The following is a 26,066-nucleotide window of genomic DNA, read 5'->3' on the forward strand; positions in this document are numbered from 1 at the left end:
AGTGCAGAGGGTGGGGGTGGAAGGCACCTCCAAAGGTGTGAGGCGTTCGTTCTCATTTGGCTTTGAGTTCAGAGTAGGTGGATCATTTGGGGACGTGCGGTGGTGTCTGGCCAGCGGAGGTGGTGGGTCCTGGGAGACACGTTCCCTTAGAGAGTGTCTTTGTCCCAGGTCCCGCCGTTGCTGGGGTGAGTGGGCTGCTTTGGTGTTTGGTTGGGACTTGTGGACACGAAGAGAGAGTACGGGTTTGAGAGTCAGGCTGAGCTGAGTGGGGACATGGGCTCTGCCACTTCTCAGAGTACAGGTAACCTGCACAAGCCCCCTTTTCTCCTTGTAAAGTGGAGATAGCAAAGTCAACTGTATGAGTTTCCTGGGGCTGCAGGAACAAGTGACCACACACCAGGGGGCTCAAAACAACAGAAAGTCATTGTCTCACGTTCCAGAGGCCAGAAGTCCCAAATCCAGGTGACACAGGGCGGTGCTCTCACTGTCGTCTCCAGGGCAGATTCCTTCTTGCCCCTTCCAGTTTCTGGGTCTTCCAGGTTGTCTTGGCTTGTGGCCACATCACCCCATCTCTACCTCCATTGTCACATTGATTTCTGCCCTGTGTCACTGTGTGTCCCTCTCTTTTCTCATATAAGGACACCTGTCGTTAGACCTAGGGCCACCTCAAAGTCCAGGATAACGGAGATCCTTACCGCTTTGCACCATTATTTTAAAGTTGGTGCCTGATAACTCCGTTACTTAGATATTCTACAAGACTATTTCTTTAGTCTGTTTTTCTTTTCTTTTCTCCCGGTTTTTGTACGTTTGGTCCTGTCCCCTGGTGTACCTGGTAATGTTGTGTTCAGTGCTGGACATTGTGGACAGAAAGCTATAGGGATAATTTCAGGCTCTAGATCAGAGCTTGGCAAATTATGGCCCCTGGGCCAAATCCTGTCTGTTTCTTGTTTTTGTACCTTCTGGGAGCTAAGAATATTTTGGGTTTTTTTTTTTTTTTCCATACTTTTAAATGTTTAGAAAAAACCACAAGGATAACATTTCGTAACTGCAAGTTTTTTGAGTCAGTGTCCACAGGCAGTCTTGTTGGAGCACCGCCATACCCACCTGTTGGCATCTGTCTGGGGAGCCGCTAACCTGCAATGGCAGATGCCAGTGGTTGGAATGGAGAGAGTGAGCCACAAAGCCTAAATTTTAACTGCCCGGCCCTTTGCAGGGGACCCCTGAGGACTCCCACTGCAGAGGCTCTTCTGCAGGCAGCGAGGCTGGGATCGGTTTCCTTCTTTCTGGAAGGCCCACCCTCCTCCAAAGGTGTCAGCCTTCCTTTCTCTCTCTGCTCCCTGCCTCCCTCCTCCAGACGCTGCCTAAGAGCTGTCATTTTGGGGGTGAGAGAACAACGCCTTTTCTGTTCTCCAAAGTCTCAGAGAATCCCCGGCTTCTCATTTCCCAGATGGAATGGGACATTTTTCTGTTTGTTGCTGCTTGTGTCTCTGAAGGAGTCTGTCTTGTGCTATGAAAGGCCGTCTTGCAAACATGGGTTTGAACATTGCAGGGACCCCATGAAAGCAAAGGACAGCTGTTTTCCTGCCGGCTCCCTCCTCCCCCAAAAGCCACCCTCCCCTGAGCCTCCCAGCCCTCAGCCCCACCTCCCTGCTCTCCTGGTGTCAGGGGACAGTGCCCAAGGCCACCACTGCTCTAGCCTTCCGTGTCTGACCTTGTAGCAACCCTAGGGCCAAGATGCAGAGAGAGGTTGTGTCATGCAGGGTGCCACGCAGTGTCTCTAGTTCTGCTCCCCACATAACGCAGGACATGGTGAGGCCAAAAAGGAACACCCACGGAGCCACAGATGGGGGAGTCATACCACTATAGTTTTGCTGGCGGCTGGGTTGGAGACACAGGAAGCAGGAGCCACACTATCCTCAATCTACCGCCTGCTTCTCAGTCAACCAACCTCACTTGCTAACTGAAATCCGCTCTTGCCAGCTCAGCCACCATCTTGCTAGCCCTCATTTGCTGCTAGCGTAGCCACGGCAGTTATATTAGTGGCCAATGGCTCACTGGTTACAGCTGACGGCCAACTAGCCACAGCTGATGACCATCCAATCACAGTTGGTGGCCATTTACTACCTGAGCCAGCACCTTTCATGTGAGGCCAAAAGCCTGGAAACTGCACTCTGGGTCTTACCTGGGCAGCTGCCCCACAGGTGGCTGTGCCTCAGGGCTGGGGCGGGTGGGGGCAGCAGTGGTTCTCATCAGTGCTCATCCTGGTGGGAGAAGGGGGCAACAGGAGAGCTGCTGGCTGGGCGTCCGAGAGAGCGGTGGGCACTAGGGCCTTTTAAATGCTTTTAGTTGTTGTTTTTAATAAAATCGCAGTTCGCGACAAAAAGACAGCAGTTGCTAGTAGTCTTAATGCTGCTCTCCACCAGAAAGCCTTAAAAAGTGCTCAGAGAGCCCCTCTGGGAAGCTGGTGCTGAGAGCCCTTGCACTCCCCTTCTCTCTACAGCCCTCACCTGCGGTCATCATCACATTGCAATTTCCTCCAGCTTTCTACTGTCCTGAGATTTTAATGGATCTCAGGGATAGCCATCTCCCTCCTGCTGGCTCCGTTGACACTGCCAGTGGATTCTGAAGGCAGAACTGGCAGTCAGCTGGTCCTCAAGGGCTCTGTTTGCAAACTTTGTGCAGTGCTCCCAAGAGGCTAAGCCGGACCCTCCCACCCTGACTCCCGGGCTCAGTTTAACCCCAAGGGTTTGACTTAGAACATGCTGGAAGGTGTGTTGGAGTGCAATGAGGGAACATCTCTCAATGGGACAATCGAGTGCTTGGCTCCGTGGGGCCCCCAACCAGAAGCCAGCTGAGGTGAGGGACGCCAAGCTGCAGAAAGAAGCCCTGTGATGGCCGAGGAATGATTGTATGCAGACGGGTCAGTTGGCTCTTAGCCCCAGACCAAAGCTCCAGAATACGCTGGGTGACGTTTGTGATGGACGTGCATCAAGGATCCGTCACCCTCCAAAGCAGGTGCTCGTCCCAGCTGTGATGAGCCAACAAGGAGCGTCCCTCCTGGACCACAGATCTCTGGACTGGACACAACTATGCCCCTTAGGGAGCAGTAACCCCCCTGTATTGTTGTGTCCGTGGAGCCTTCCTGCCGTGGGGCCTCCCACGCAGTCCCACTCAGACTTTCCCCCATGTGCTTCCTCCTCTTTGCCTGAAAGACCATCCCCTCCCATCTTCACCTAGTGTATCAGTTAGCTGTGGCCCTGGAAATGCCACGTAACAAACAGCACCAAACCTTGAGGCATACAACCGTAAGAGTCGATTCCTCGGGGTCACTCACATGGCCGGGGTGGGTGTCCGTCGGCTGACGTGGGCTTCAGTTCTGGTGACTGAGTCTGTCAGCTTTACCCCATGTGTCCCTCCTCCCCCAGCGGCTGGCCTAGTGGGGACAGCATAATGCACTAGAGCCAGCCCCACGCACACTCCAGTGTCCAGCCTCTGCTCCCGTCACTGCCCCAGCCCAGAGGTGAGAGCTGGGGGGGGGGCACCTCATCCAGGGTGGTGGTGGCAGGATGGGCGGGAGGGCACTGCAATGTGACACAGCAAAGAGCATAGCTGGAGGGAGGGGTGAAGACTTGGGGCCACCATGTTGACATAGCCTACCTGGAGTGCCGCATGTGGACACAGCGCTTTTCTGTGTAACAGGACCTTCTGTAGATGAGGTGTGTCACTCTTGGGGGATTGTCAGAGGGACGAGGGAGAGAAATGATGAGGTGGCCGTTTGAGGTCCTGCAGGCATGGCACACAGACAAGTCCCCGTCACACTTCACTCAGCAAAGGGCATGTGGCATGTGTCACTGCTGGATGACAGGCCCTGCAGGACGTGACCCTGTGGGTATGGGGTCGGGGCAGCTCCCATCTGAAACCAGGTTCTGGGGGCCGAGTCCCACGTGCTGCTCCCTCCGGAAGCCCAGATTCCAGGACAGGAACAGCAGCTGCCCCCTCTGCTCTGGGCATGGGGCTGGATGGTCACCCTCCAGAGCAATTCCATAGGCTGGTGGCTCGACACGACCGGACAGAGGCCAGAAGGCAATTTGGTGCAGCCTCACACATGGTCATTATTACTGTGTTGTTTTCTTGTCTGCCCCGGGATTCTGTCTCGCTCTGTGGCACACTTATAGTGTGTCGATTCTGTCTGCTCCCGGGAGTTGTTGCGTCCAGTCCCCCTGTGGGACTTGGCCAGCGTCTCTGCTGACTGCAGGTCGTGCTCCCCAGAGGGAATGTCCAGAGCAGCATATCTGCCCTGACCCACGGCCTATACACTGACATGTTACTGGAAACAAGTCGGGGACCAGGGCGCAGGCTACCGGGAGGTAACTACCTCGGGGTCTGGGCTCCTGTCTAATTTGGACAGGTGCCTGGGCCACAGGTATGTTGTTAGAGAGCCCCAAATAAAAAAATTAGTGGTAATTAGGCCCCTGGGACCAGACACAGGGCGCGAATGGGGCCGTGGTGTGCTCTGAGCATGCTGTGACTTCCTAAGAGGGACGTGGCTGGTCCCTGTGTCTATTTAGAGCACGTTTACAGAGTCTGCTGTCACGGCCAGCCCCGGCCGCCCTGTCCCAGGAAGGGGCCTGAGCCTGTGCCCAGGTTCCCCTGTAAAGATAAGCAGCGTAAGAACCATTTCCCTCTGAGCACCTGTGTGCCAGCTCCTGCTCGATCGGGGGCACCTCGGCAGCGCCAGCGCATGGTCTGTAGAACTGGAGTATTTGGGCCACACAGTAGGGTGGCTCCGCGAGGGAGGGCAGCCAGGCCTGGTCGGGGAGAGCCGCATTTGCTTAGAGGTTTGATCCATTCACCGTTTTCTGGGCTAAATAGAGACTCCATCCTGATGGCGGGAGCTGGCGCTGCTGGTGATGAATCCAGTCAGACTCCGCAGCTGACACGTGGGACCAGGGCTGGGGCCCCGGCCTGCGCTGCTTTCACAGCAGAAGCCCCTCTGCTCCCCGAAGTGCCGGCTGGTGGACACCACGTGGGCGTGCTCCTCGGGGCCCCTGACCTCTTGTCAGCACCGAGCACACTGCTTCCCAGCCCATCATCCTTTGTGGAAATATTCAGATGCTATTGGGAGTTAAATGAAAGAAGTGGGTCATTTCCATATTGGTTACTGAGCTCAAAGCTTGGTGTCAGCTGCTTCTGCTCTTAGATGAGCAATACATCCAGCCTGTGTGTGTGTGCGTGTATGTGCCTGTCCGCACGCTCACGCGCTGTGTGTGTGCGCACATGTCGGTGTGCATGCTTGCATGCGTGTGCCCAAGAGTCCTGGGAGGGCTTGGCAAACAACATGGGGACAGGTGGACACAGTGACACGCCTAAGAAGCCCGGATGGTCATGCTTTGAAAGCTGCCCCGAAAGTTTGCAATTTCATCTCCTCTCTGAGGAGTTTTGCGTTTCCCTCAGGCCCGGCTTTTCTGCTGCGGAAAAGATGCTGCCTGTGGGTGGAGTTCTCCAAACGCCACCCGTGGCGTCCCACCCTCCCCGCGGACCCCTGGCCTGAGAGGGAAGAGCTTGCCCTGGGGCTGAGCAGTGGGACAAGCTGAGATTTGGCAGAGAAGATGGTGCTCAGGGGTGTTGGTGGTAGATCGGTGCCTTTGGTTGGGTCTGGATCTGGCTGCTGCATGATCCTTCGGCCCAGGTGCCCTCTGTCCCCAGCCTGTGGTACCCTGCTCTCACGCTCAGAGGAATCTGAAAAAGTTCCCCTCGTCCATGGAACTTGCTCCTCCATGTGGCTAATCCAGGCATGGGGCAGCTTCAGTTGAGCCTAATGTCAGGGGACATAAGTCCAACTTCAAGTCCCTTTTGGACCCCCAGCCAGCAGAGCATGTATGGGGACCCCAGGTGCTCTCTGGACTGGGACCACGGCCACTGGCCACCGGCTGTGGAGAGTGCTTTCCAGTGGGCTGGGCAGAGAAGCGGCTAACGGCGGGGCCCCAGAGCACACCTGCCTGGGTTTGGGTCCCATGTGTGCTGGGTGTCGGCTGTGTCTGCAGTAAAGGGTAAACCTTGCTCAGAGAAATGTCCGTGACCCCAGCTCCTGGGAGGTCACTCAACGTCCTGGGTGGCCCTGCCCGATGAGAGTGGCTTTGTTAGGATGGAGCCCTGGGCCACACGGTGTCAGCCTGCCTGCTGGTTGGGCAGGAGACAGACCCGCCACGTGGAGGTCAGCCGTGCCTACGTGACCGGAGCCACCAGACTGGACACCAGGCTGGGGAGCGGTACCCTGTGCGTGGGGGAGAAGTTAGTGCTGTGACAGGACAGCCCCCCCGCTCCGGGAGAGGGTGGCTGCGACCCTGTGGCTGGTCTCTCCTGGACTCTGTCTGCCCTGTGTGCCTCCTCCCATTGCTGATTTTAATCCATGCCCTGTCACGGTGACGAACCATAACGAGTATAACAGCTGTGTTCAATTCTCTGGGTCCTTGAAGTGAGTTAGTGAACCTGAGGGTGGTCTGGGGGTGTCGCAATTGCACCGTGCGACCTGAGGAAATGGGGAGCATCTCTGTGCCACCTCATGGGGTTGCAGTGAGCTGGGCATGAACTAATGTATGTGGAACGGTGCACGGCACCCACTACCAATGAAACGAGCGTCACTTCATAACGTGGCGTCTCTACAGCTGCTGTCAGAAGTCAGCCCGCACCTGTCCCCGTCCTGCCTTTGCTGTTAATCAAAGGGGCTGGAGGGAGAGAGGGGACGTGATGGGGAAAGGACCACGTTCCATCCTTTGCAGCTACGCGGGGTGTGACCAGGGCCTGCTATCCACATGCTGCCCACTGGTGGCATCCCAGCGATCAATTCCGTGGTGTGACGTGGCTTTGAAACGTGCACGTCCTTCGTGCATGTATTCTGTTAGCAAACAGCCTTAGCAGCACTGATGTCTGGGGCCCGATCTGTCTTTCTTATGTGGCCGTCCTGTGCGCTGTAGGACGTCTGCCAGTGTCTTTGCCCTCTGCCCACCAGATGCCAGTGAAAGCACCCCCAACCCCCGTGTGACAACCAAAAATGTCTCCAGATGTGGCCAGATCTCCCCGCTGGGGACCACTGCTGCACCGTGACTCTGAGGTTCCTTTGGGGAGATTCCTTGAGGACTCGCTTTTACCGTGTTGTCAGGACGAGGCCGGTGCTGGCCACGCCAGTGTGGTCCTGTCCCTCGTGAGGCTCTGTCATCTCTATTGATGACCCCGCCCTGAGGTGGACAAACCTCTGATGAGCCGAGACTTTATCTCCATGGAGTCTCGGCTTGAAGCTGTTCCATCACTCACCCCCGGACAGCTGTGCGGGGTCACCCAGAAAATGGCACGCTCCTTTATGTCCCCACCACAAAAGCTGGCAGCCTTTTTTTTCTGTGCACACCCTGGTTTCACAAGGTGCATCCCGCACCCTGGGAGGTGGCCAACTGCCCCATAATGAGCCCCGACCTTGGACGCCTCCTCCTCCAGGAAGCCCGCTGGCCTCTTACCTGTCCCACAGTGAATGCTATAAGTGTCACCGTGTCCCCAGAGAGTGTTCTACAAGGACATAGTGTGGAGTTGACATTTCTCAGTTTTTGTGGATAAGGAATGGTTTTGCAGTGGACGCCCCTTGTCACCTCTCAACTATAAAATCCGTGATGATCCGCTTGACCCATTGGTCACTGAGCTTTTGCTCCCGTAATGCTGGCGCAAGGGGTCCCCACATTGCAGCATGAGCTACAGAGATGCAGAAGTGGCACCCCGTTGCCTGGGCCAACTCCAGGGCCAGCGTCCCTGCCTTTGCTAAGTGCACCGGCCATGTGTGCCCCCCACCCCCCACATGCTAGAAAGCAAGGCGCTCACTGGGTTCTGCAGTGGCCAGTGGCCCCCGTTTGATTCCGCTTCATTTAATAAGACGCTCGTCCAGACTCAGAAATGGATTGCCAACTTCCCCACCAATCTCTAGGGCCTGCTCTTATTACACAGATGTAACCATAAAAGGCTCACTGATTGATGCGAGCTGGGTAATCCATCTGTCCCCATCCATTATTCTGGGTATAATTTTTCATTATCTGGGTGGCAGCTGATTCCTAGCACATTAGTATACAGTGGCAATTACCAGGAGCCGAAAGAGCCCCTAAATTAGCAGGAACAATAACACCTGTCAGGAGAGGGAAGCAAGGAGCCCCACACAGCTCAGGGCCCAGGTCTGCATTGCGAAGAGTTTGAAGATGGATTCAATATTGACCTTGGGAGTGGAGAGGACAAAATTGCTGTGTGTTGCTTTTCCTTCCTTGGGTGTATAGAGTACACATTCCCTTCAGGTGCCATCATTGTCACCCCAATCACAGCCCTCGAGCAGCTGGCATAGACACTGTGCAAGGATTGCCCTGCCTGGGGTCAGTAGGGTTTGGGGACACATGTCCCTGCTTGCATTATTTAATGACCACTGGAGACCTGACCTGAGGGAACATTATTCAAGGTGTGAGTGTGTTGAGAGAAATTAGTGAGGAAGGAGAGAAGTTGGGGGAGAGGAAGGAGAGATGTCCTCCTGAGAACGCTGCTGTGTACTGGGAGCGGGAAAGCGCTGTCCACAGACCGGTGGTGCCGGGTCCCTCTGGACAAACTGACCCCCTGATCTGAACCTTGTCCTTCCCAAGATGCAGCTTTTTTTTCAACCTTAATGGAGACAAGTGAGAGGCCCGTGACTGGAATACTTCTGAGGCGATTGGAGGGACTGGATCGGCAAAATTCCCCTGCGTGTTGGTCTCCAAAAATCGAACATTCTGTCTAATCGAGTTCTCACGGGGCACTGTCACACAAAATGACCTAACCTTAAGCTGGCTTCACGTGGACAAGCCCAGGGGGCTTAGCTGCCCACTGCTGGTTGTTACGGCCCAACTTGAGGAGCCAGAGGCTGTGGCTGTCTTTGAAATCCCCTTGACAGTGGCCCGTGGAAACCTCAGAAGACAGTGAACCTTTGATGATGGAGAGTGAAGGTTCTAGTCTTTAGAACCAAAGGACTGCACTTTGAGTCCCACTTTTAACTGATCATTCGAAAGAGATATATCCTTCCCCTTAATTTAGAAACCACGCCACCTTCCCCTAAATCGAGGGTCCGCAGACGTATAGCCCATGAGCCAAATCTGGCTGCTGTTTTTGCAAATAAGGTTCACTGGGTCACAGTCACACCCCTTTGTGTGAACACTGTCCATGGCTGCTCTTCCCTGTAATGACAGGGCTGCCAAGTTGCGACAGAGACCAGACTGCCCCCTAAGCCTGCCAGTATTTCCTCCCTGGCTCTTTTCGGCAAGGTCTGCCTACCCAGGATCCACGCAGAGACTTGGAGGACATCCACAGAGAAGGACACGACCCCTGGCATTTGGGGAGGCCTACTGATGGGACAGATGTTTCCGTGTCGTTCAACACTACTAAGTACTCACATATTGTTTTATTCTCTTCTTAGCAGCCCACCTCTCAAAGACAGGAAATGGTGAGGCATCCGTACGGATTTTCCGTCTTCCAACCTGCTTCCTACATTTAGCACATGTCAAAAGGCCTGTCCTGTTCAACCATCATGACCATGGGGTCTTGTGGCCTTTTATTCCTCATGCACGAGCCCAGTGGCCCATCAGGACCCAAGTTCCAGGCATTGAAGCACAAAGCTATTTGCTTTGCACGTATAGTAGTCCCCCTTTATCTGTGGTTTCGCTTTCTGAGCTTGCAGTTACCCATGGTCAACTGTGGTCCAAGAATATTAACTGGAAAATTTCAGAACTAAACAATCCATATGTTTTAAATTGTGTGCTGTTCTGAGTATCATGATGAAATCTCTTGCCCTCCCGCTCCGCCCCACCCGGGACGTGACTTGTCCCTTTGTCCAGCATCTCCACTGTACACACTCCCTGCCCCTTAGTCACTTAGTAGCCGTCTCGGTGATCAGATCGAAAGTCATGCTATCCAGTGCTTGTGTTCACATAACCTTTATTTTACTTAATAATAATGGTCCCAAAGCCATTCACATAACTTTTATTACAGTATATTGTTATAATTGTTCTGTTTTATTATTAGTTAATGTCATTAATCTCTTACCGTGCCTAATTAAACTTTATCCTAGGTATATATGTACAGGAGAAAACATAGTAGCTTTAGAGTTCCTACTTTCCGTGGCTTCCGGCATCCACTGGGGGTCTTGGAACGTGTCCCCAGCAGAGAAGGGGGGACCACTGTAAAGTATGTGAGGAGTAGAGAGAAGTTTGTCCCAAACCAATGCTATTACTGGAATGTGGTTGCACATGTGTGTGTTAGATTTGGAGTCAGATGTTGGATTTTTACTGGGACTCCACAGCACAGAATGCCTTCCGTGCTGGCTCTGCCGAAGGACATTTTACTTTGCTCGTCAGCCTCCTCATCAGTCAGGTGGGGTGCAAACATGCAGGATGGGTGATGGATTACGTTGGTCACGTGTGTGAAGACTGGTGTAGAGCAGACTTTCCAGGAAGCATAGCCATTACATTATTGTTGTGTTTCCACCCAGATGATCTTAGCTGGTTATTAACCCACATAACGTTTCCTCCAGATTTTAATTTGGCATGTCCCGTTTCGCACGGAAGGCAGGAGAAAGGCCTCCAGAGCAAGGCAGACATTGCAATGATGGCATTACCTTCCTTCCTGTTCCCTGGTGTTTTCTTTTCTACTTTTCAGTTAGGGATTGAACAGTATGTCACACAGCCACTGTGTCAGGCAGTGCTGGGAGGGGCAGGCTGGTGTGACAGTGTGGAAGATTTGGTCCCTTTCTCAAGGGGCTCAGAGACTTGTGAAGACCTCAGACAGTGGGCCGAACTGTGTTCTTAGAGTCATAAGTCAGGGGGGCCCCTTGAGCCAACTATATATCCCTCTGGACCTCAGCTTCTCCCATCCACCGGAAGAGAAGAATCAATGCTTTCCCGTCCTCACCCACAGGGGGAACGGGAGGGCATTAAACATCTAAGACACAGCCGATGATGGAACTCTTCCCTTCTAAAGGCTTTGGCCACTGCAGATACTCAATGTAGCAGAAGAATTTCCGTGGTAACAAGATGAGGGGTCAAAATCTGGCAGCGACAGGGCCTCCTCTGGCCCTGCAGACTTTGGGGAATGGACAACAGTGTCCTGCTATAGTAAAGGGACTCTCAGTGCCTCTAGCTGGGTCTGGCCTCTCAGTCGAACCCCCACTGCTCCTGTGGGCTCACTGCCACTCGGTGTGCTTTAACATCACCCACCTCCGTTGGCACTGACTTCTGCTGACCTAGAGATGGCAGGTTTAGCCCAAGGAACAAAGACTCATTTCCTGATGTGAGGATTGGGGTGTGACCTGCCAAGAAGTGGCTGAGAGGCATTTGGCCTGGGCCTGGAGCACTCCCAAGGAGACTACCAATGGAGGAAGTGGGAGGCTGAAGCATCTGTCTTTATGATTTAGAAGCTTGTTCTTCCCCAGGAATGTAGAGGGCAGAGGTGCCAGTCTGTCCCTGGGAATAAGTGAGGCTGCCGGGTCAAAGCCAAAACTGAGATTAACAAAGTCTGAGTTCAGAATTGTGTAATACTGCTGCTCTTAGTATAGACTTTGGAGCCAGTGGATCTTCTGTGATCCAAAGGAATTTACACAAACTTGCCCAGGTGGTTTTCATTTCCATAATTTTTGATGAGAGTATCTACTTTTGAGAGTTATCACGAGGATTAACGGGTAATACACACCTAACAATTGCTTGGTGAACATGCCCGGGGTCATCGCCATCACCATCATCAGCACCATCACCATCACCATCATCACCATCAGCATCACCACTATCGTGATCACCACCATCACCACCACCATCATCATCATCATCACCACCATCACCACCACCATCATCATCATCATCACCACCATCACCACCATCACCACCACCATCACCACCGTCACCACCATCATCACCACCGTCACCACCATCATCACCACCGTCACCACCACCATCACCACCGTCACCACCATCATCACCACCGTCACCACCACCATCACCACCATCACCACCATCATCATTATCATCGTCATCACCAGCTTCCTTCTCATCACAGGAAGCACAGACACAGGATGAGCACTTAGTCTTTAAAACATTATAGTGGTCTCTTGACTGGGCCAGAGGGAGAGTGTGGATGGAGGGTGAAGGGACACTGAGCAGCTGTCCTCCCTTGTTGTCTCTTAAACGGGGCCTCCTTTTGAACCCCCTCTGCCAACATTGTCTGAGTGGAGTCTCAATGAAGCTGGTGAATAGATCAGGATTACTGAGGGTGGTGAGTGGTCCATGTGGCATAATTAGCTTAGCCCCACTGGCAAATCCTAGAGGAGAAAATCTGTCCTAGAGGTTTGCTGCATGAATTGGGCACGGGGGTATGGGATGCTGCCAGAAAAATCTTACTCTCACAAACCCTGCACACGGGAACCCGTGCACGCATCATTCTCACTCCAGGATGTGCCAGGGTCCTCGGGTGTGATGATGGGTGGGACTCTGCAAATGGAGGTCAGGATGGAGCTCCACAAGTGGAGAGAGACAGATGCTCAAATGTCTCAGAACGCCGGAAGTCAGCACAGCACCGGAAGTGCTGCCACCTGCAGGGGCTCTGCAGAGCCTCTTGTGACCTTTAGCACCTGGCCCCTCAGGTAAGGTTCGTGCTGTAGCAGGAGGATGTGGCCAGAGCCCCGCACCTTCCAGGTGTCCCTAACTGACCAGTGGAGTCAGACAGGGTGTGTCCTTGTGTCCACGTCCCAGGAAGGATGTTCCAGATGTATTGTCAGCAGGAGCAAAGCTGGGGTGGGGGGCTGAGGTGGGAGCTGTCACCAGCCTGCCTTTCCTCCCTCCCCCTGCGTCCGGTTAGTGGGACACGGCGCAGGGGTCGGGGACAGAGGGCGAGTATGGACGAGAATGTCCATCCTGGGCTGTCTGCATGTGGGGTCAGCAGGCAGCTCTTGGTCAGGGCTTTGGCTGCCTTCTTTCTGGAGTGGCCCGTCCTTCTGTCCACACACACACTGCAGGGCCAGACCACACACCCTCTGCTGGGCCTGGATCCTTTATTACCTGAAACCTCATCAGGCAGTGAGCTTCTGGAGAGAAGTCTGGGAAGAGGACGACATTCCCAAAGTCCGAGCACCCCACAGTCTGCAAGCTGTCTTCCCCACCTTCCTGTAATCCTGGGCCGTCCCCGCTCCTCCTGGCCCAGGCCAAACCCTGCCCCCACTAGCAGGCCAGCTGCCCCAGTGCTCTGAATCGAGCAGCAGAACTTTCCCGAGGTGGGAAGAGCGAGGAGGGGTGACAGGTCCTGGGGGATGCCTCAGCTGGAGCTTACGTGTCCCAGGTGAGGGGCTCTGCACCTGCCCATAGGCCAGGTCACAGCTCAGGGACTGGCGAGCCATTGGTGCCCACAGCACCTGCCAGCTCCTGGGGGGTGAGGAGTGCCTGTCTTGTTCCCACGCAGCCGCCCACGGTGGCGCCTTGCTGGGCATGTGCAGGCTGTACGGAGACATGGCACCTGGCGTTCGTAGCCAGGTTAACAGGACGGGTCAGTGTCCCCCTTCCTGGACCCCTTCACCTCATGACCCTGGTTTTACATCTCCCCTCTCCCCCATTCTCTGTTTCCAGGTTTGGCTGTCCATCAGATTATCACCATTACCGTCTCCCTCATCATGGTCATAGCTGCTCTGATTACAACTCTTGTCTTAAAAAACTGGTAAGGATCCTTGGCCCTTGTGGGAAACGGGGGCTACGGCAGTCCCCGGGAGGTGTGCACAGAAAGATCCCGGTTTGCAAACCCGGCCCCAGGCCCCAGCCCAGGGAATTGATTTCCTGCCCTCCAGCAACCCGCTCACCTTCAGCCCTGGGGCAGCGTGGCCGGCCACGGGCGCCACCCTCTTTGACACTGCCCTTTGGGGTTGTCCCCTCACTGAGGCTCTGAAGCCTGCACGCGAGTCCTTTCAGGACTCACCCTGCCAGGCAGCAGGTGTCCCTGTGTCTGAATCCTTTCTCTCAGATGCCCACCTGGGCACAAGCCTTTTTCTTTATTTGCTACCAGCAGCCTGGGTGAGGGCCGAGCCTGCCCCTTGCTGTCCTGGGCACTGATGCTGGGCCAGCCTCTTCTGCACCCGTCCTCACTCACACAGCCACTCCGTGTCTGCGAATTAGGTTACCGTTTTGCTCCAGGCAGCCCGTCTTTGCCAATTTTCCTTGGAATTGGCCTATTTTGAGGTTGGCCTTGTTGGGTGTACACACCTACTACACCCCTGGGAAAATCAGGGAGCTGCTGGGTGACCCCCGTCTGCCTACAGCCACTCCTCCAGCAAAGGTGGCTCCTTTTAGCATCAAAGCTTAAACTCCCTGTCAGAGGAATACGCCCAAGTGACCCCCCACTGCTGGCAGACAGTGGTAGAAAATTAGATGGGGCTGCAGGTGGGAGCTGCCTGAGCGTCCAGACAATGCAATGCAGCGATCGACAGCCAGGCTCCGGGGTTACGGAGCGGTGGCAGGAGCCTCAGCAGACCTCACACCGACCCAGTGAAGCCGGCTCTGGAGGGCCCGGGACGCAGCGTTTTCTGGGACAGATGACAAGGACAGCAGTCGGCTCACAATGGGGTCTCCTGGGCAGGGTGGACCACATGGACGCATGGCAGGCACATCTTACTTGTCATCTGAAAGGAAAAGCCCCTCCCCCATGGAGACAGTGGACTTGTGACCTGCTGGGTGCCAGGCAGGCCAGCTTCCCTTTGGGTTCCCACATATTTGGGTTTGTAGCAAGCCCTCAAAATGCCCTTCGGAGAAGACAGCCCAGGGGATGAGTGGGTGCCATGCCCTTGCGCGTCCCCTGACTTTTGCAGTCACCTTCTCACCTTCATTTATGGGCTGGGGTTTCCACACCAGCAGTCTGGGTTCCTCTTATTGGGAGACCAAGGCAGGGAAATACCAGGACTTACAGGGAAGGTGGCTCAGAAACCCCACCCTGCAATTCTCTTGTCTGCATAAGCTCTGAGCATAGACAGGAGGCAGAAGAGAAGCCGCAAAGTGGGGGCCTCCCAGATGTCCTAGCGGTCCTCCTCTGTGGGGATGAGACTCCCACCCATCCTGCTCGTGAACTTGCCAGAGTGACATTGGGGACGGGGGGGGGTCACTGATCGCTGCCTCTTCAGATCGCTTGGCCGACTAGGAGGAATGTCCCATGTCTGTCCTACGTGGCACCTGGAAGCCTCTGTGGTCCAGAGGAATGCCAGTGTCCTGCAGGTATACAGGACAGTTCTCTCAGTAGACCCAGTGAGGACAAAGGAGGGACGGTCCAGGTTAATGTTCACCTCGTGGGCCTGGCAGGGGAGGGGCTAAGGACGTGGGGTGCCTAACTTCCCAGCTGTCCCCAGAGATAGTTGCGTAGTCTGATTCAAAATGATCAGGACACCCCAACCTGGGCCTAGAGGCTTCCCCACAAGTGCCCATCAGTTTTCACCCCGTGGAGGCATTCCTGGGGAAACCAAGTCAGCACCCCTCTTCAGCTGACATTCTTTGGCCAAACAAGGCCTCAGCTCTGAGACGAGAGAGCCCGGCCACATACTTCGTAACTCTCCCTGCAGTAACGGCCACATTTAAAATTCAAATTCTAGGTTTAAAATAAAAAAGTGCTGATTGCTTGATTGTGGTTGATCTTTCTGGAGAGGCTGGGAATTACCATTTAATATTTAATGGTGTATAATTAATACCTAGAGACGAAGGTCGTATGGGCTCCGTGCTGGCGTTGCGTTTGCAGATTCCGACCTCTGCCCGCTCCCCCATGCGTACCCCAACTTCTCTCTCTTCCAGCTGTGCCCAAAGCGGGAACACTCGGAGGAACAGCCACCAGCGGAAGATCACCCAGCAGGAAGAGAGCTGTCAGAACCTGACGGACTTCACCCCCGGCCGGGTGCCCAGCAGCCTGGACATATTCACGGCTTACAACGAGACCCTCCAGTGTTCGCACGAGTGTGTCCGCGCGTCCGTGCCCGTGTACACCGAAGAGACGCTGCACTCGACGGGGGAGTTCAAATCCACGTTTAACGGGAACCGGTAAGCTCAGACTAGGGCACAGCATTGTCACAGGGCTGTTGACAGGTGGCGCGGGAGCACCCTTCACGTGTCTCAGGGTCCAGTCGAATGTAGGCAGCTAATGTGGTAAAACAGGACGGCTGGGCTAGACTGGCGTTTCACCACCAGAGAGAGGACGCAGCAGCCAGAATTTCCTCCGGGACCGCACCCTGGAGTAGTGGCCAGAATGGCTTCCCACCCCCCGTGCCGCATGGGGCTGGCTGAGCGGGCATCATTGCCAGAGTCCAAAGTCAGCTTTGCAGTCCCGGGCCTCTTACATACCAACCAGTCCTGATGGGCCCCTCCCTGCTCAGTGTCTCCAAACCCCATCAATAAAACGTCAGCAGGTAATCTAGCAAAAAATAGCCAACACCAGCCAGACTGCTGGTCATTCAATGCTCTTTTTTATTAATCACGTGTAATCCTTCAAAGAAGACATGCCCCTGAAACCGTGCCTGGGAGTTCAGAAACCCTGAGTCAGCATCGGAAGGTTTATCTGGAATTAGATGAAAACATCGATGAGCTTTTTTTTTTTTTTTTTTTTTAAGTGAGCATGCACTCATGCATCATTTTATAAATTAAAAAAAAAAAATTCCCCAACGACTTAATCTCAGGAGGAAATGAATAGGGTATCAGGCTGACTCAACAGGCCCACTGTTGGCAGCAGGACTGGCAGCAGGACTGGCAGCTGAGGACACTCCCCCAGGTGCCCTGATGGTTCCTCCCAGAACCCAGCCGGGGACATTTGTCTGTAGTGCCCGTAGTTCACGAAGCTTGTCCTGCCCGGAAGATGGCGGCTGCTCCTTAAACACCGTTTTGCCGCCCCTCTGACCTGCCGTGTGCTGTCCGAGATGCCCCTTTCCCAGAGGCAGAGAATGGAGAGAGGAAACCTCAGAGCCGTCCTTCTCAACACGACTTTGCTCTCACTGACCGACACTGCAGAGCTCGTTTTTCACACCCAGCCTTCCAGAGGGCTGAGTTCACAAAGAATTGGCAGAAGGCTGTTCAGACCATTTTGCTGGGTGTGTGCTTTGGTTTGGATATGAAACCAGGCCAACCTGAAGCACCGGTCAGTGCTTCAGCCTGTGGGGGAAGGGCAGGGACGGGTCGTGGATCGGTCATTGTTGTTTCACTTTGTCCCACTTTCTGCCCCTGTGTCATGTGAGAGCCCCGTCTGTGGGCAGGGAGGGCACAGCTGGCACCCTTACGCCCTGGCGAGGAAGCATGGGGTAGAAAAGGGTCTTGCTTTTTGGCTTAAAGGAATGCTCTGTTGGCTCTCACTGGCCTTGGGAAGTGGGAGCTTAGACTCAAAGGCAGCGGAAAACCGGAAAGTCACATTAGGAGCTTGGCCCTGCCGTCTCCATGGTGTGTGATAACATATGGGAGTCCCCAGGCTTTGTGCGGTCCCACAGCTGAAATACTACCATCTGGAGAAGACACAGCCACGCTAGACCACCAGGCTTCAGGCTCCCACACCAGAGCCCCCTATGCACCCATCCCTCCCTCCAGCTCTGTGTCTTTCTAGGCAGGCAGGGTGGAAGGGGCGGGGCCTTAGCTGGTCACAGGGAGGGGGAGGGTCCCTTCCCATGAGGCCAGTGGGTGAAGCTGAGCATCACTGTCCCGGGGACTCGTTTCCACTCGAGAAGCCAGGTTCCTGTAGCAGGCCTGACCCGCCTGCCCGCCTGCCTGCCGGTCCTGGACCAGCACCCAGAAGCCCATTTTTCTGTTTGCTGCAGACCCTCCTCTTCTGATCGGCATCTTATTCCTGTGGCCTTTGTGTCTGAGAAATGGTTTGAGATCTCCTGCTGACTGGCCGAAGTCTTTTTTACCTCCTGGGGGCGGGACAGATGCCATGTGTCTGTTTCATGGTACGTACCTCTTGTTTTGGATGTTGGTTCCTTCTTGCCTTTGCCTCGCCTTCCCCACCCCATCCTCACTCTGGGGTAACTGGGTGCCCTTCCCACATGGCGACATGGCAGGTGAGATTCCAGGGGCATTAGCTTTCTGAGCTAACCAGAGTTGGGCTTGTGGTCTCTGCCGTACTTGTTAGAAACACCCCCATGTCCCAGTGGGGGGCATAACAGATACTCAAGGACCCCGACTCAGCACCCTGGCTGTGTCTGTCTGGGCAGGTCCATCCCCAAGGAAGGCCACCGTAGGGCAGGGAGACTCGTCCTGGAAACTAGGTGCAATTACAGCTCCCACTCCCCTCAACAGGAAGTGATCAGGGCTGCGGCTGAGGGGGCGGGCATCTCGCCTTCATCACATGTCTTTCCATGGGTGGGGAGGGCAGTGCAGAGCAGAATTAAAATACACATTTGAAATATAAAAATCAGGGATAAGAAAGAAAATGATAAAGAAAATGAAGAGTGGCGACATCCACTAATTTGAAACTAGGAACTGGCTCCAACGCAGGACGCGTTTTCCACGCTCTACTGGATGGGAACATTTGGTTTGCTTTCAATGATATTAACTTTAATGCTAACGTTAAATTGCTTTCTTCTGTGCTGATCTCCTGAACACTCGGGTTGCTGGGGGGGAGGATTTCGCCCCCCTGACTGCATATTCCTTATGTACAGTCATCAATGCAACCCGGGGTTTGGGTGTTTTCAATTTGGTTTTCTCTTGGATGCTAGGTTTTCCAAGAATCCCCTCTGGGGGCTTCCCCCCACTCCAGATATCCCTTCTAAATGTGACATCAGGTCCCTTCCATTTGTAGGGCACCCAATACTAGGAGGGTTTTCAATGTTTGAAGATAATTTCTCTTACTTTTGCTCCCCTTCTGATGTGAGGACTGAATGATTGACAATGCCACTGTTAAGTGGGGTGAAGGGCCCGAGGCAGGTAGGTGTTTTTGGGGTACACACGGGACCCTCCAGGGACTCAGCTCGCAGCCTTTAGCTTGGGCCGCAGGAGCCAGCTGCTTCCAGAAGCAGGAATGGATCAGTCAGTTCCTAATAAATTGTGTGTTAACTCCAAATCAAGTCTCCAGACTTCACTTCCTGTCCCAAAGCCAGAGTGACCTGCTCAGTGCCATGTTCTGCCAATGGGCAAATAAGTCTAATTAGATTAGAGTGAAAAGCGAGCCCTTCCCCCAATGGCCTTTGCTGAGACTGTGTGGCAGGCAGGTAAGATGCTGCCTGTCCACACATTCGAGGGCCAGATGCACCAGGCACAGCCCAGCCGTCAGAAGCCGGGGCCTTTGCTGCCTCAAGGTGACTCACCTCCTTGGAGCTCCCTTTGTTCTGGCCACATGAGCCATTGGGACCTTGCTCATTAATACCGGAGTTCCCACCTGCCCAGTGAAGCCTCCACCATGTAACATGCCAGCCTCTCTGTCAAGAATTTTAAAATGTGTAAAAGCATGCCTGCCCTGTACCTCCAAGACCTCCGCTCCCTTCCCCCAAGAGCTGCAGGACCATAGGCTGGGATGCCGACTCCTCTTTGGCTTCAGGTAGCCTCAGCCATGGGGACAGTCCCTAATGAAGACGATCAAATGGCAGCTCGCCGGAGCACTCTTGGCATCTGGGAACTCACTCAGTCCTCCTAGCAGCCCCATTTACAGATGGGGAAAGTGAGGCACGGACAGGTGAAGTCACTCACCCACAGTTGCTCAGGGTGTAAGTGGTGGGGCATCGAAGCAGCGCAGTGTCTGGACCGCACTTTCCATCTGTGTCTGAGAAGATTTCGGGACCACCCCACGTACAGGAGGGAACGCCTCAGTGTCCAAAGAGCATGACTCCCTCGCTGTGGGTCTTGTGTGGGTGGTTTGGGGAGGTGAGAGCTTGCAGGTCTCAGTCTGCGCCCAACCATGGACACACAGCGTTGGCTTGCTCCAGCATCTCTGATTCCCGTAGACGAGGAGGCGGGTTACGCAAGCAGCCCTGTTAGTACTTGATAAATGCTTGAAGATTCCGATGTGATGTGTCGGAAAGACCATTTGTCACTCGCTGGGAGGAACACATTCGGATTCTAAGGGTCCCTGGTTCTCGCAATTAATGCCTGGACACGACCATCGAGCGGACAATAACCAGGAAGATCTCTCAGATTTACTAAGGTACTGATTGCCCCTTAAATAAATAGCAATTAATACTAAAACATTTAATTAAGGTTTAAGAGCCAGTGGAGATATTTATCTCGGGCATAGATGTTAAACCTCTCCAAATGCATATTTAATGATGATATAGCAGTGTGTTACCACACCGTCTCGTCTGCTCACGCTCACCCACACGCACACTTGGGACCCAGACCTGGCCAAGTTCAGGTCCCTGCAGGCAGGTTGTCGGCAGTGCCCGGGCTGCTGGACACAGGTGCCCTAGCCCAGGCAGGCGTTCACTCTGTTTTCCCAGATTCATTCTCTAAGATAGATTCTAGAACATTCTAGCCTCAGACCACTTCCACTGATTGAATGCTCTGGACAAGATAAAATGAAGCCAGCCTTTGCTACTCTAAGGAAAGGGACCTCAGACACCCATCTGCCACTGGTTCGTGGGCTAATTTCCTGTCATTTTTCATACAACAAGCAAACTTCAGAAAATGTCATTAGTGCTCAGATGCTTGCCTTGCCGAGGCCACTTCATCCCGCATAGAGCCTGCAAAGTAATAAAGGCTCTTCTATCCGAAGCAAGAGAGAAATAAATCATGTGGTATTATTATTTTCAAAAACACACTGAAGACATAACTAATAAAAAACAAGAAAAGCACCTGAGCCTTACCATTTTATTCTAAAAAAAAAAAAAAAAAATCCATTAACAGAATATCCAGCTTTTGTCATTCAAAGGGAACACTTTTGTTAAAGCAACATCCAGGCCCTTCTGGAAACCATCCCCTGCAAGCTGAGCACCAAGGAAAACTAACCAGCACCAAGGAAAACTTTGTGGGAAAGCAGCCCTTTCCCCATGTGGAGAAATTAGCTCACAGCTGGGGCGCTCCAGGGGTCTCCGTTCCCTCGGTTTGGCAAAAGCAGACACTGATCATTCAGCCCTTCCCCTACCATGTGGCTTGTAGATGGCGGGGCCAGGTGAGCCCAGAATCCCCTTCCAGGCAGCAGAGGGCACTGGTTCCTCCAAAGCCACAATTTCTCCCAGATCGCTATCTCTCAGATCACTTGGCATCATACAGCTTCCCTTTCTGGCTGGAAACGTTGGGTGGACACCATGCAGGTGGCCCAGGGCTCACCGCCTCTGTCATTCCAACGAGCCTGGACTGAACCTCCCTTTCTGTCCCCTCTCAGGGTTCGTGCCCAGCTGCGAGGCTCATGAGCTGAGCCTTCAGAGCAGGTAAACCTGAGCCCTCTCTTTGAGCTGAGTGCCAGCAGCAGGGTTTCAGAGAGAATGTACGGCGGGCCTGGAAGGTGGCCGGGGTAGCCCCCGACCTCCCTTCGTGGCCTGCTGGGGTGATGCCTCCCTTGCAGGAGCCCCTTGCCAGGAACCCATCCACCTGTGCAGGAAGCAGCACTGCTCTTAAAGTGGCAAGTCAAAGCTCGGGGTTGGAGCACGCACTCTCCTTCCCTCTCGCCCTCTCCCCCTCCCCCTGTGCCCCTCTCTCTCTCTGGCTGCGTAGACAGATGTCTGTGGGTTAGGAAGAGGCTTCTGTCCCCCAGTGGCCCTCTGTCAGTCTTCTGAGTGACTTTCCTTCCCTCAGTCCTCTGATGCTGGCTGTCCCCTTAAGCAGCCACCTGCAGGCAGCACGTGCAGGTCGTTTCAGGGTGAGAAGGTGAGAACAAAGCTGCTTTCCCACAGATGCCTCTTTTCTCAGCTTCATCCAGTGTTGCGTTCCCTCTGCGGTCTGGCACGGAGCTGGAACCAAGTGAACCAAAGGTGGGCCTGCAGGATCCGTGACACACAGAACAAAACCCAGCACAACTTGTCCTGTACCTGATAAGTGGTGGAACCAGACGCTCGGATACTCATTTACAGAAAGGAAATAGAGAACACGTTTGGGAAAGGAGAGCATGTCCAGAAAGGCCTCCGCTGGGCGGGGACCGTCAGCAAACACTTGAAGCATTTGCAGTGTGAGATTTGGGTGCTGCCTGGAATATGGAGATGAGAGGGAGAGGTGAGAGGGCGAGGAGGCGGGGTTGCCCCTGGAAGGACCCAGGAGTAGGCACTTGAAGCACTGAAGATTCTTAAGCAGGAAAGTGCACAGTGACGTCCTATGGAAAAGCCCGAGCTGGCTGGCCGACGGAGTGGAAGCCATGCCTCTCACCTGACCTACCTGGGAGAGGTCAGAAGAAAGGATGGAGAAGCGGCTGGCAGTGGTTCTCGCAGGAAACCTTCCTTTTTAGGGCAGGCGGCCATGACTCCTGGTCCAACCCGGCCCTGTTTGAGAGTGAGGCGGGGGCGCTGGTGGTCATCGTGCTGGGGCAGTGGACAGCAGCTTAGCCCAGAGACTGTCGCAGGCCACCAGAACGGGGTGGATGGTCACCAGGCCCAGCTTTTAGTGTCCCCATACTTTTAAATATATTAAAACAAATGTTAATGGTGGTAAAATACTCATAACGCAAAGTTTACCATCTTAACCATTTTAAGCACACAGTTCAGTGGCATTAGATACATTCACGTTGCTGTGCAGGTGTCACCACCACCTTCTCCAGAACTTCCCAGCTTCCAAACTGAAACTCTGTCCCCATTAAACAACAGCTCCCCATTCCCACCCCCAGCCCCAGGCCCTGCTGCCCTCCGTTCTACTCTCAGTCTTCGTGAATTTGACTCCTCTTGGGACCTCACGGAAGTGACTCGTACAGTGTTTGTCTCCACATTTTTTAACTTGCAGAAAATTAGCACGAAGGTAGATAAACCTGCAAGAGGGACATTTTTCTGTTTTAATTACTTCACCTTTAAAACCACCCCTCCCCCAAATCCTAGAACTCGGAGGAGGTGGGCAGGGGCTGGGCAGAGTTGGAGTAAGGTACCAAGGAGACCCTGCACCCACCTGATGGGTGTCCCGTTTCTGTACATGAGGTGACACCCCTGTCACAGCAGAGTGGGTGACACCACAGGAGGTGATTGGTTGCTCCATTTAGAACTGGAGTTGCCTGAACAGGTGACATTTGAGGTAGAAGGCCAGGTGAGGTGATGACCAGGGGCCCTGCCTCTGTGCTCCAGACCGGGAGGGTTCCTGGGAGGGAGCGAGCACCCTCACGCCGACCCCAGGGGGAGCAGACTGACATGCTGGGGGCCCCGGAGGCGCTAAGGAAGACGGCTGAGCAGGGTGCTGTCCTATGCCTGCAGCTGTGTCCCCCACCTAGGTGCCTTCCGGCCTTCAGTCCTGGTGAGGGTCACTGGGAGGCTTATTCCATTCAAGAAAAAGAAGCCTACACCCCAGTCTGTGGAGAAGAGCTGAGTAATGGCCTGAGCTTGCAGAAACCCATATTCCCAGGGCCTGCCCGGAGGACCTGATTCGGGGTCTCCAGAGGTGGGTCCAGGAATTTGTATTTCTGAACTGCTCCATAAACAACTAGGACAGGGCCAGTCTGGCTGCTGTCTGGGAAGCGCTATGAAAATGCTCGAGTTCCAGCTGAGTGCTTTTCCCAACTTCATCTGGAATCATCAGGTCCCCCACCCACTTTCTAATTTGTATCCCCAGCAGAGACTAGGGTTTAATGTTATTCCCCTGTATCCTACTTGAAGATCTTAGTTTCCTGTAGCTGTGGGTGCTGGTGGGGGCTCTGAGTGACAGTAGAGAGAAACTGTGCCCCATCCTTGTAGGGGAGCTGCAGCTTTGAGCAGAAGCGCCTCCAGGCTGAGCTAGGAAAGGTTCTAACTCACCTGGCCACGTGTTGGACAGCTGTAGCTCTCTGGCTGTCTGGGGGAGGTGAACCTCGGGGGTTTCGTCATGAGGCAGGAAAACGTTGGGGTTTCTGTTTTCTGAGGCATACAGCCAGCTGTGTCAGAGCTGCTGTTTCTTTGCAGCCCGTTGGCCTGGCCTGCATGCACTGTGAGTCACACACTGACCATCTGCGGCACGATTACCTCTTGGGAAGACCCAGGAGGTGTTTTTTCCGATGTGGTCCATTCATGCCTCCTGTGTCTCAGCCTCATGAGTCTCCAGTGGATTGAAACTGACTCCTTTGCTTCCCGCAGCCGAGGACTGGAGCAGGCAGCCCCGGGGCCCTTGGCGGATGGGAGCTGGGAAGGGGCAGGAGCCTTTATCACCTGCAGGCTGGGGTGCGATGCTCCCTCTTGGGAAGCCCGGACCCACTCCTACTGTGGAAGCAGAAACTGCTCCTCCATCGACGACTCTAATTAGCGTGAGTCCCGGGCCCACTTCATGCCCAGAATTGCCAGCCGTGTGCCAGTTCCTGGTGACAAGGCACAATGCAGTGAGAGTACCGTCGTGTTCTGAGGACATTTGATGTCTGTTAGCCGGAAGCAGGGCCATCGGGGTTTGGTTGCCGAGGCTCAAAGAGGCTGCATAGACTCCCCCCACCGACAACCTGCTGCCATTTAATCTCTTCTTGTTTTCTTTCCACACAGGATTCCGTTGGTGAACCTGTAAAAAAAAAAAAAAAAAATAGAATAAAATAAAAACCCCACAAAACCTAAAACTAAACTATCTAAGGGGGAGGGTCCCCGCACCTACCACTTCTGTCTGCCGGTGGGGATCTCAGAGCAGGACGCTATAGGCCAAATATATTTTTATAAAAATGCTCACGCCTATGGGGGACTGCCTTCTCCCAGTTTTCTTTGGAGAACGGAAAGAAGAAATGCAAGGAAGGAACTGGACACAGAGAGGAGAGGACACCAAGCGAGAAGGACAGGAAGCAGCTGAAGCCTGGGGTTTGTCCCATGATTCTGAGCCTGTGCCAATTATACCATTATGTGCCATGTACGGACCCAGCAGACTTGGTGACAAAGCCAAAGCCCAGCGAGCCACGCGTAGGAATCTCACAGAACACAGGGGTGGGGATCTCTTCCGACAGAGTCGCTATTTCTGGTTAATATATATGTATATATAAATATATAAATACACACAGACACACACACACTTTTTTGTACTGTAGCAATTTTTGATGCTCTTCGATGTTCCTTTTTTAAAAAAAACAAAAACGTGTTATCCGTTACAAAATCTGATTTATTTCACAGGCTTAGTACGAGCAGAACAAACCAGTGTTTTCTACTTTGCAGACACACACATACCACACACATGCGCATACACGCACCCACAAACACGTGTGCACATATATATGCATATGTGGGAAAGGCAGTCCCACGAGTGAGCACATTCCTTCTGGTGACCCGGTACACCAACGCCGTCCACGCTGGGGACAGCCTCGACCCACGCCCAAAGACCCTCACATGACACGTGCTGCGTTTGCTAGATATTTGGTGAGTGGCACCAGCTGTGCGATTTCTTACCTTGGGCCGTAATTCAGAATGCCATGGTTTTATGTACATGCACACACACACGCGCACACACACACACACACGCACACACACACGTAAATACTATCTTTTTGATGTCATTGTTTGAAGACGCTACCTGAGAGCCATGTGCACATTTATGTAGCTGGCGGCTTACAAACGGGCCTGACTGTCAGATCGGGTGGGGGGTGGGTTCTTGACCATCTTGGTGTTATACAAGCCTAGTCCGAATTAAAGAAATTTCCCAGTTCCAGAAATTAAAGGAATCGATCCTTATAATGTGTGTGCGTATGTCCGAGCAGAGCTCAGAAATGGACGGGAGCCCCAGTTTGTGTGAAAAGGCTGCTCCCACGCGAGCTGTGCCGTATCGTGTCCTGCTTTTCTTTCCCACATATTGATGGATGGAAGTTGCCTGCTCTTGAGCCCAAGGGTGACTTAGACTCTTAGGGGCGACTGTAGCAAAGACACTGTCTCTTGTGGGTTCCTGTAGGCCAACATTAGTGTTTTGCCATCAACAACCCCGCTATGGAGGTTTCCAGTGGAAACAGGACCCACACTGAAGCCTCGTTGCAGAGAACCCCAACTGCACAGA

General features: G+C 53.8%; 1 protein-coding gene across 2 annotated transcripts in view; it reads left to right on the forward strand.

Moving 5' to 3' along the window:
* AJAP1 (adherens junctions associated protein 1) overlaps positions 1-24,650 on the forward strand; it is a 103,403-nt gene extending 78,753 nt beyond the window's left edge. For both annotated transcript variants that reach the window (XM_074334206.2, XM_074334207.2), the window contains exons 3-6: positions 13,653-13,740; positions 15,849-16,091; positions 17,846-17,977; positions 24,587-24,650. In XM_074334206.2, coding sequence (XP_074190307.2) covers positions 13,653-13,740; positions 15,849-16,091; positions 17,846-17,918 — 404 coding nt within the window. In that variant the 3' untranslated portion in view covers positions 17,919-17,977; positions 24,587-24,650. The remainder of the gene's footprint in view (positions 1-13,652; positions 13,741-15,848; positions 16,092-17,845; positions 17,978-24,586) is intronic.
* The last annotated feature ends 1,416 nt before the right edge of the window (positions 24,651-26,066 follow it).

Source organism: Rhinolophus sinicus, chromosome 14 (assembly GCF_057876585.1).
Source record: "Rhinolophus sinicus isolate RSI-liver-muscle chromosome 14, RSI-T2T, whole genome shotgun sequence".
Taxonomy (NCBI): Eukaryota; Metazoa; Chordata; class Mammalia; order Chiroptera; family Rhinolophidae; genus Rhinolophus; species Rhinolophus sinicus.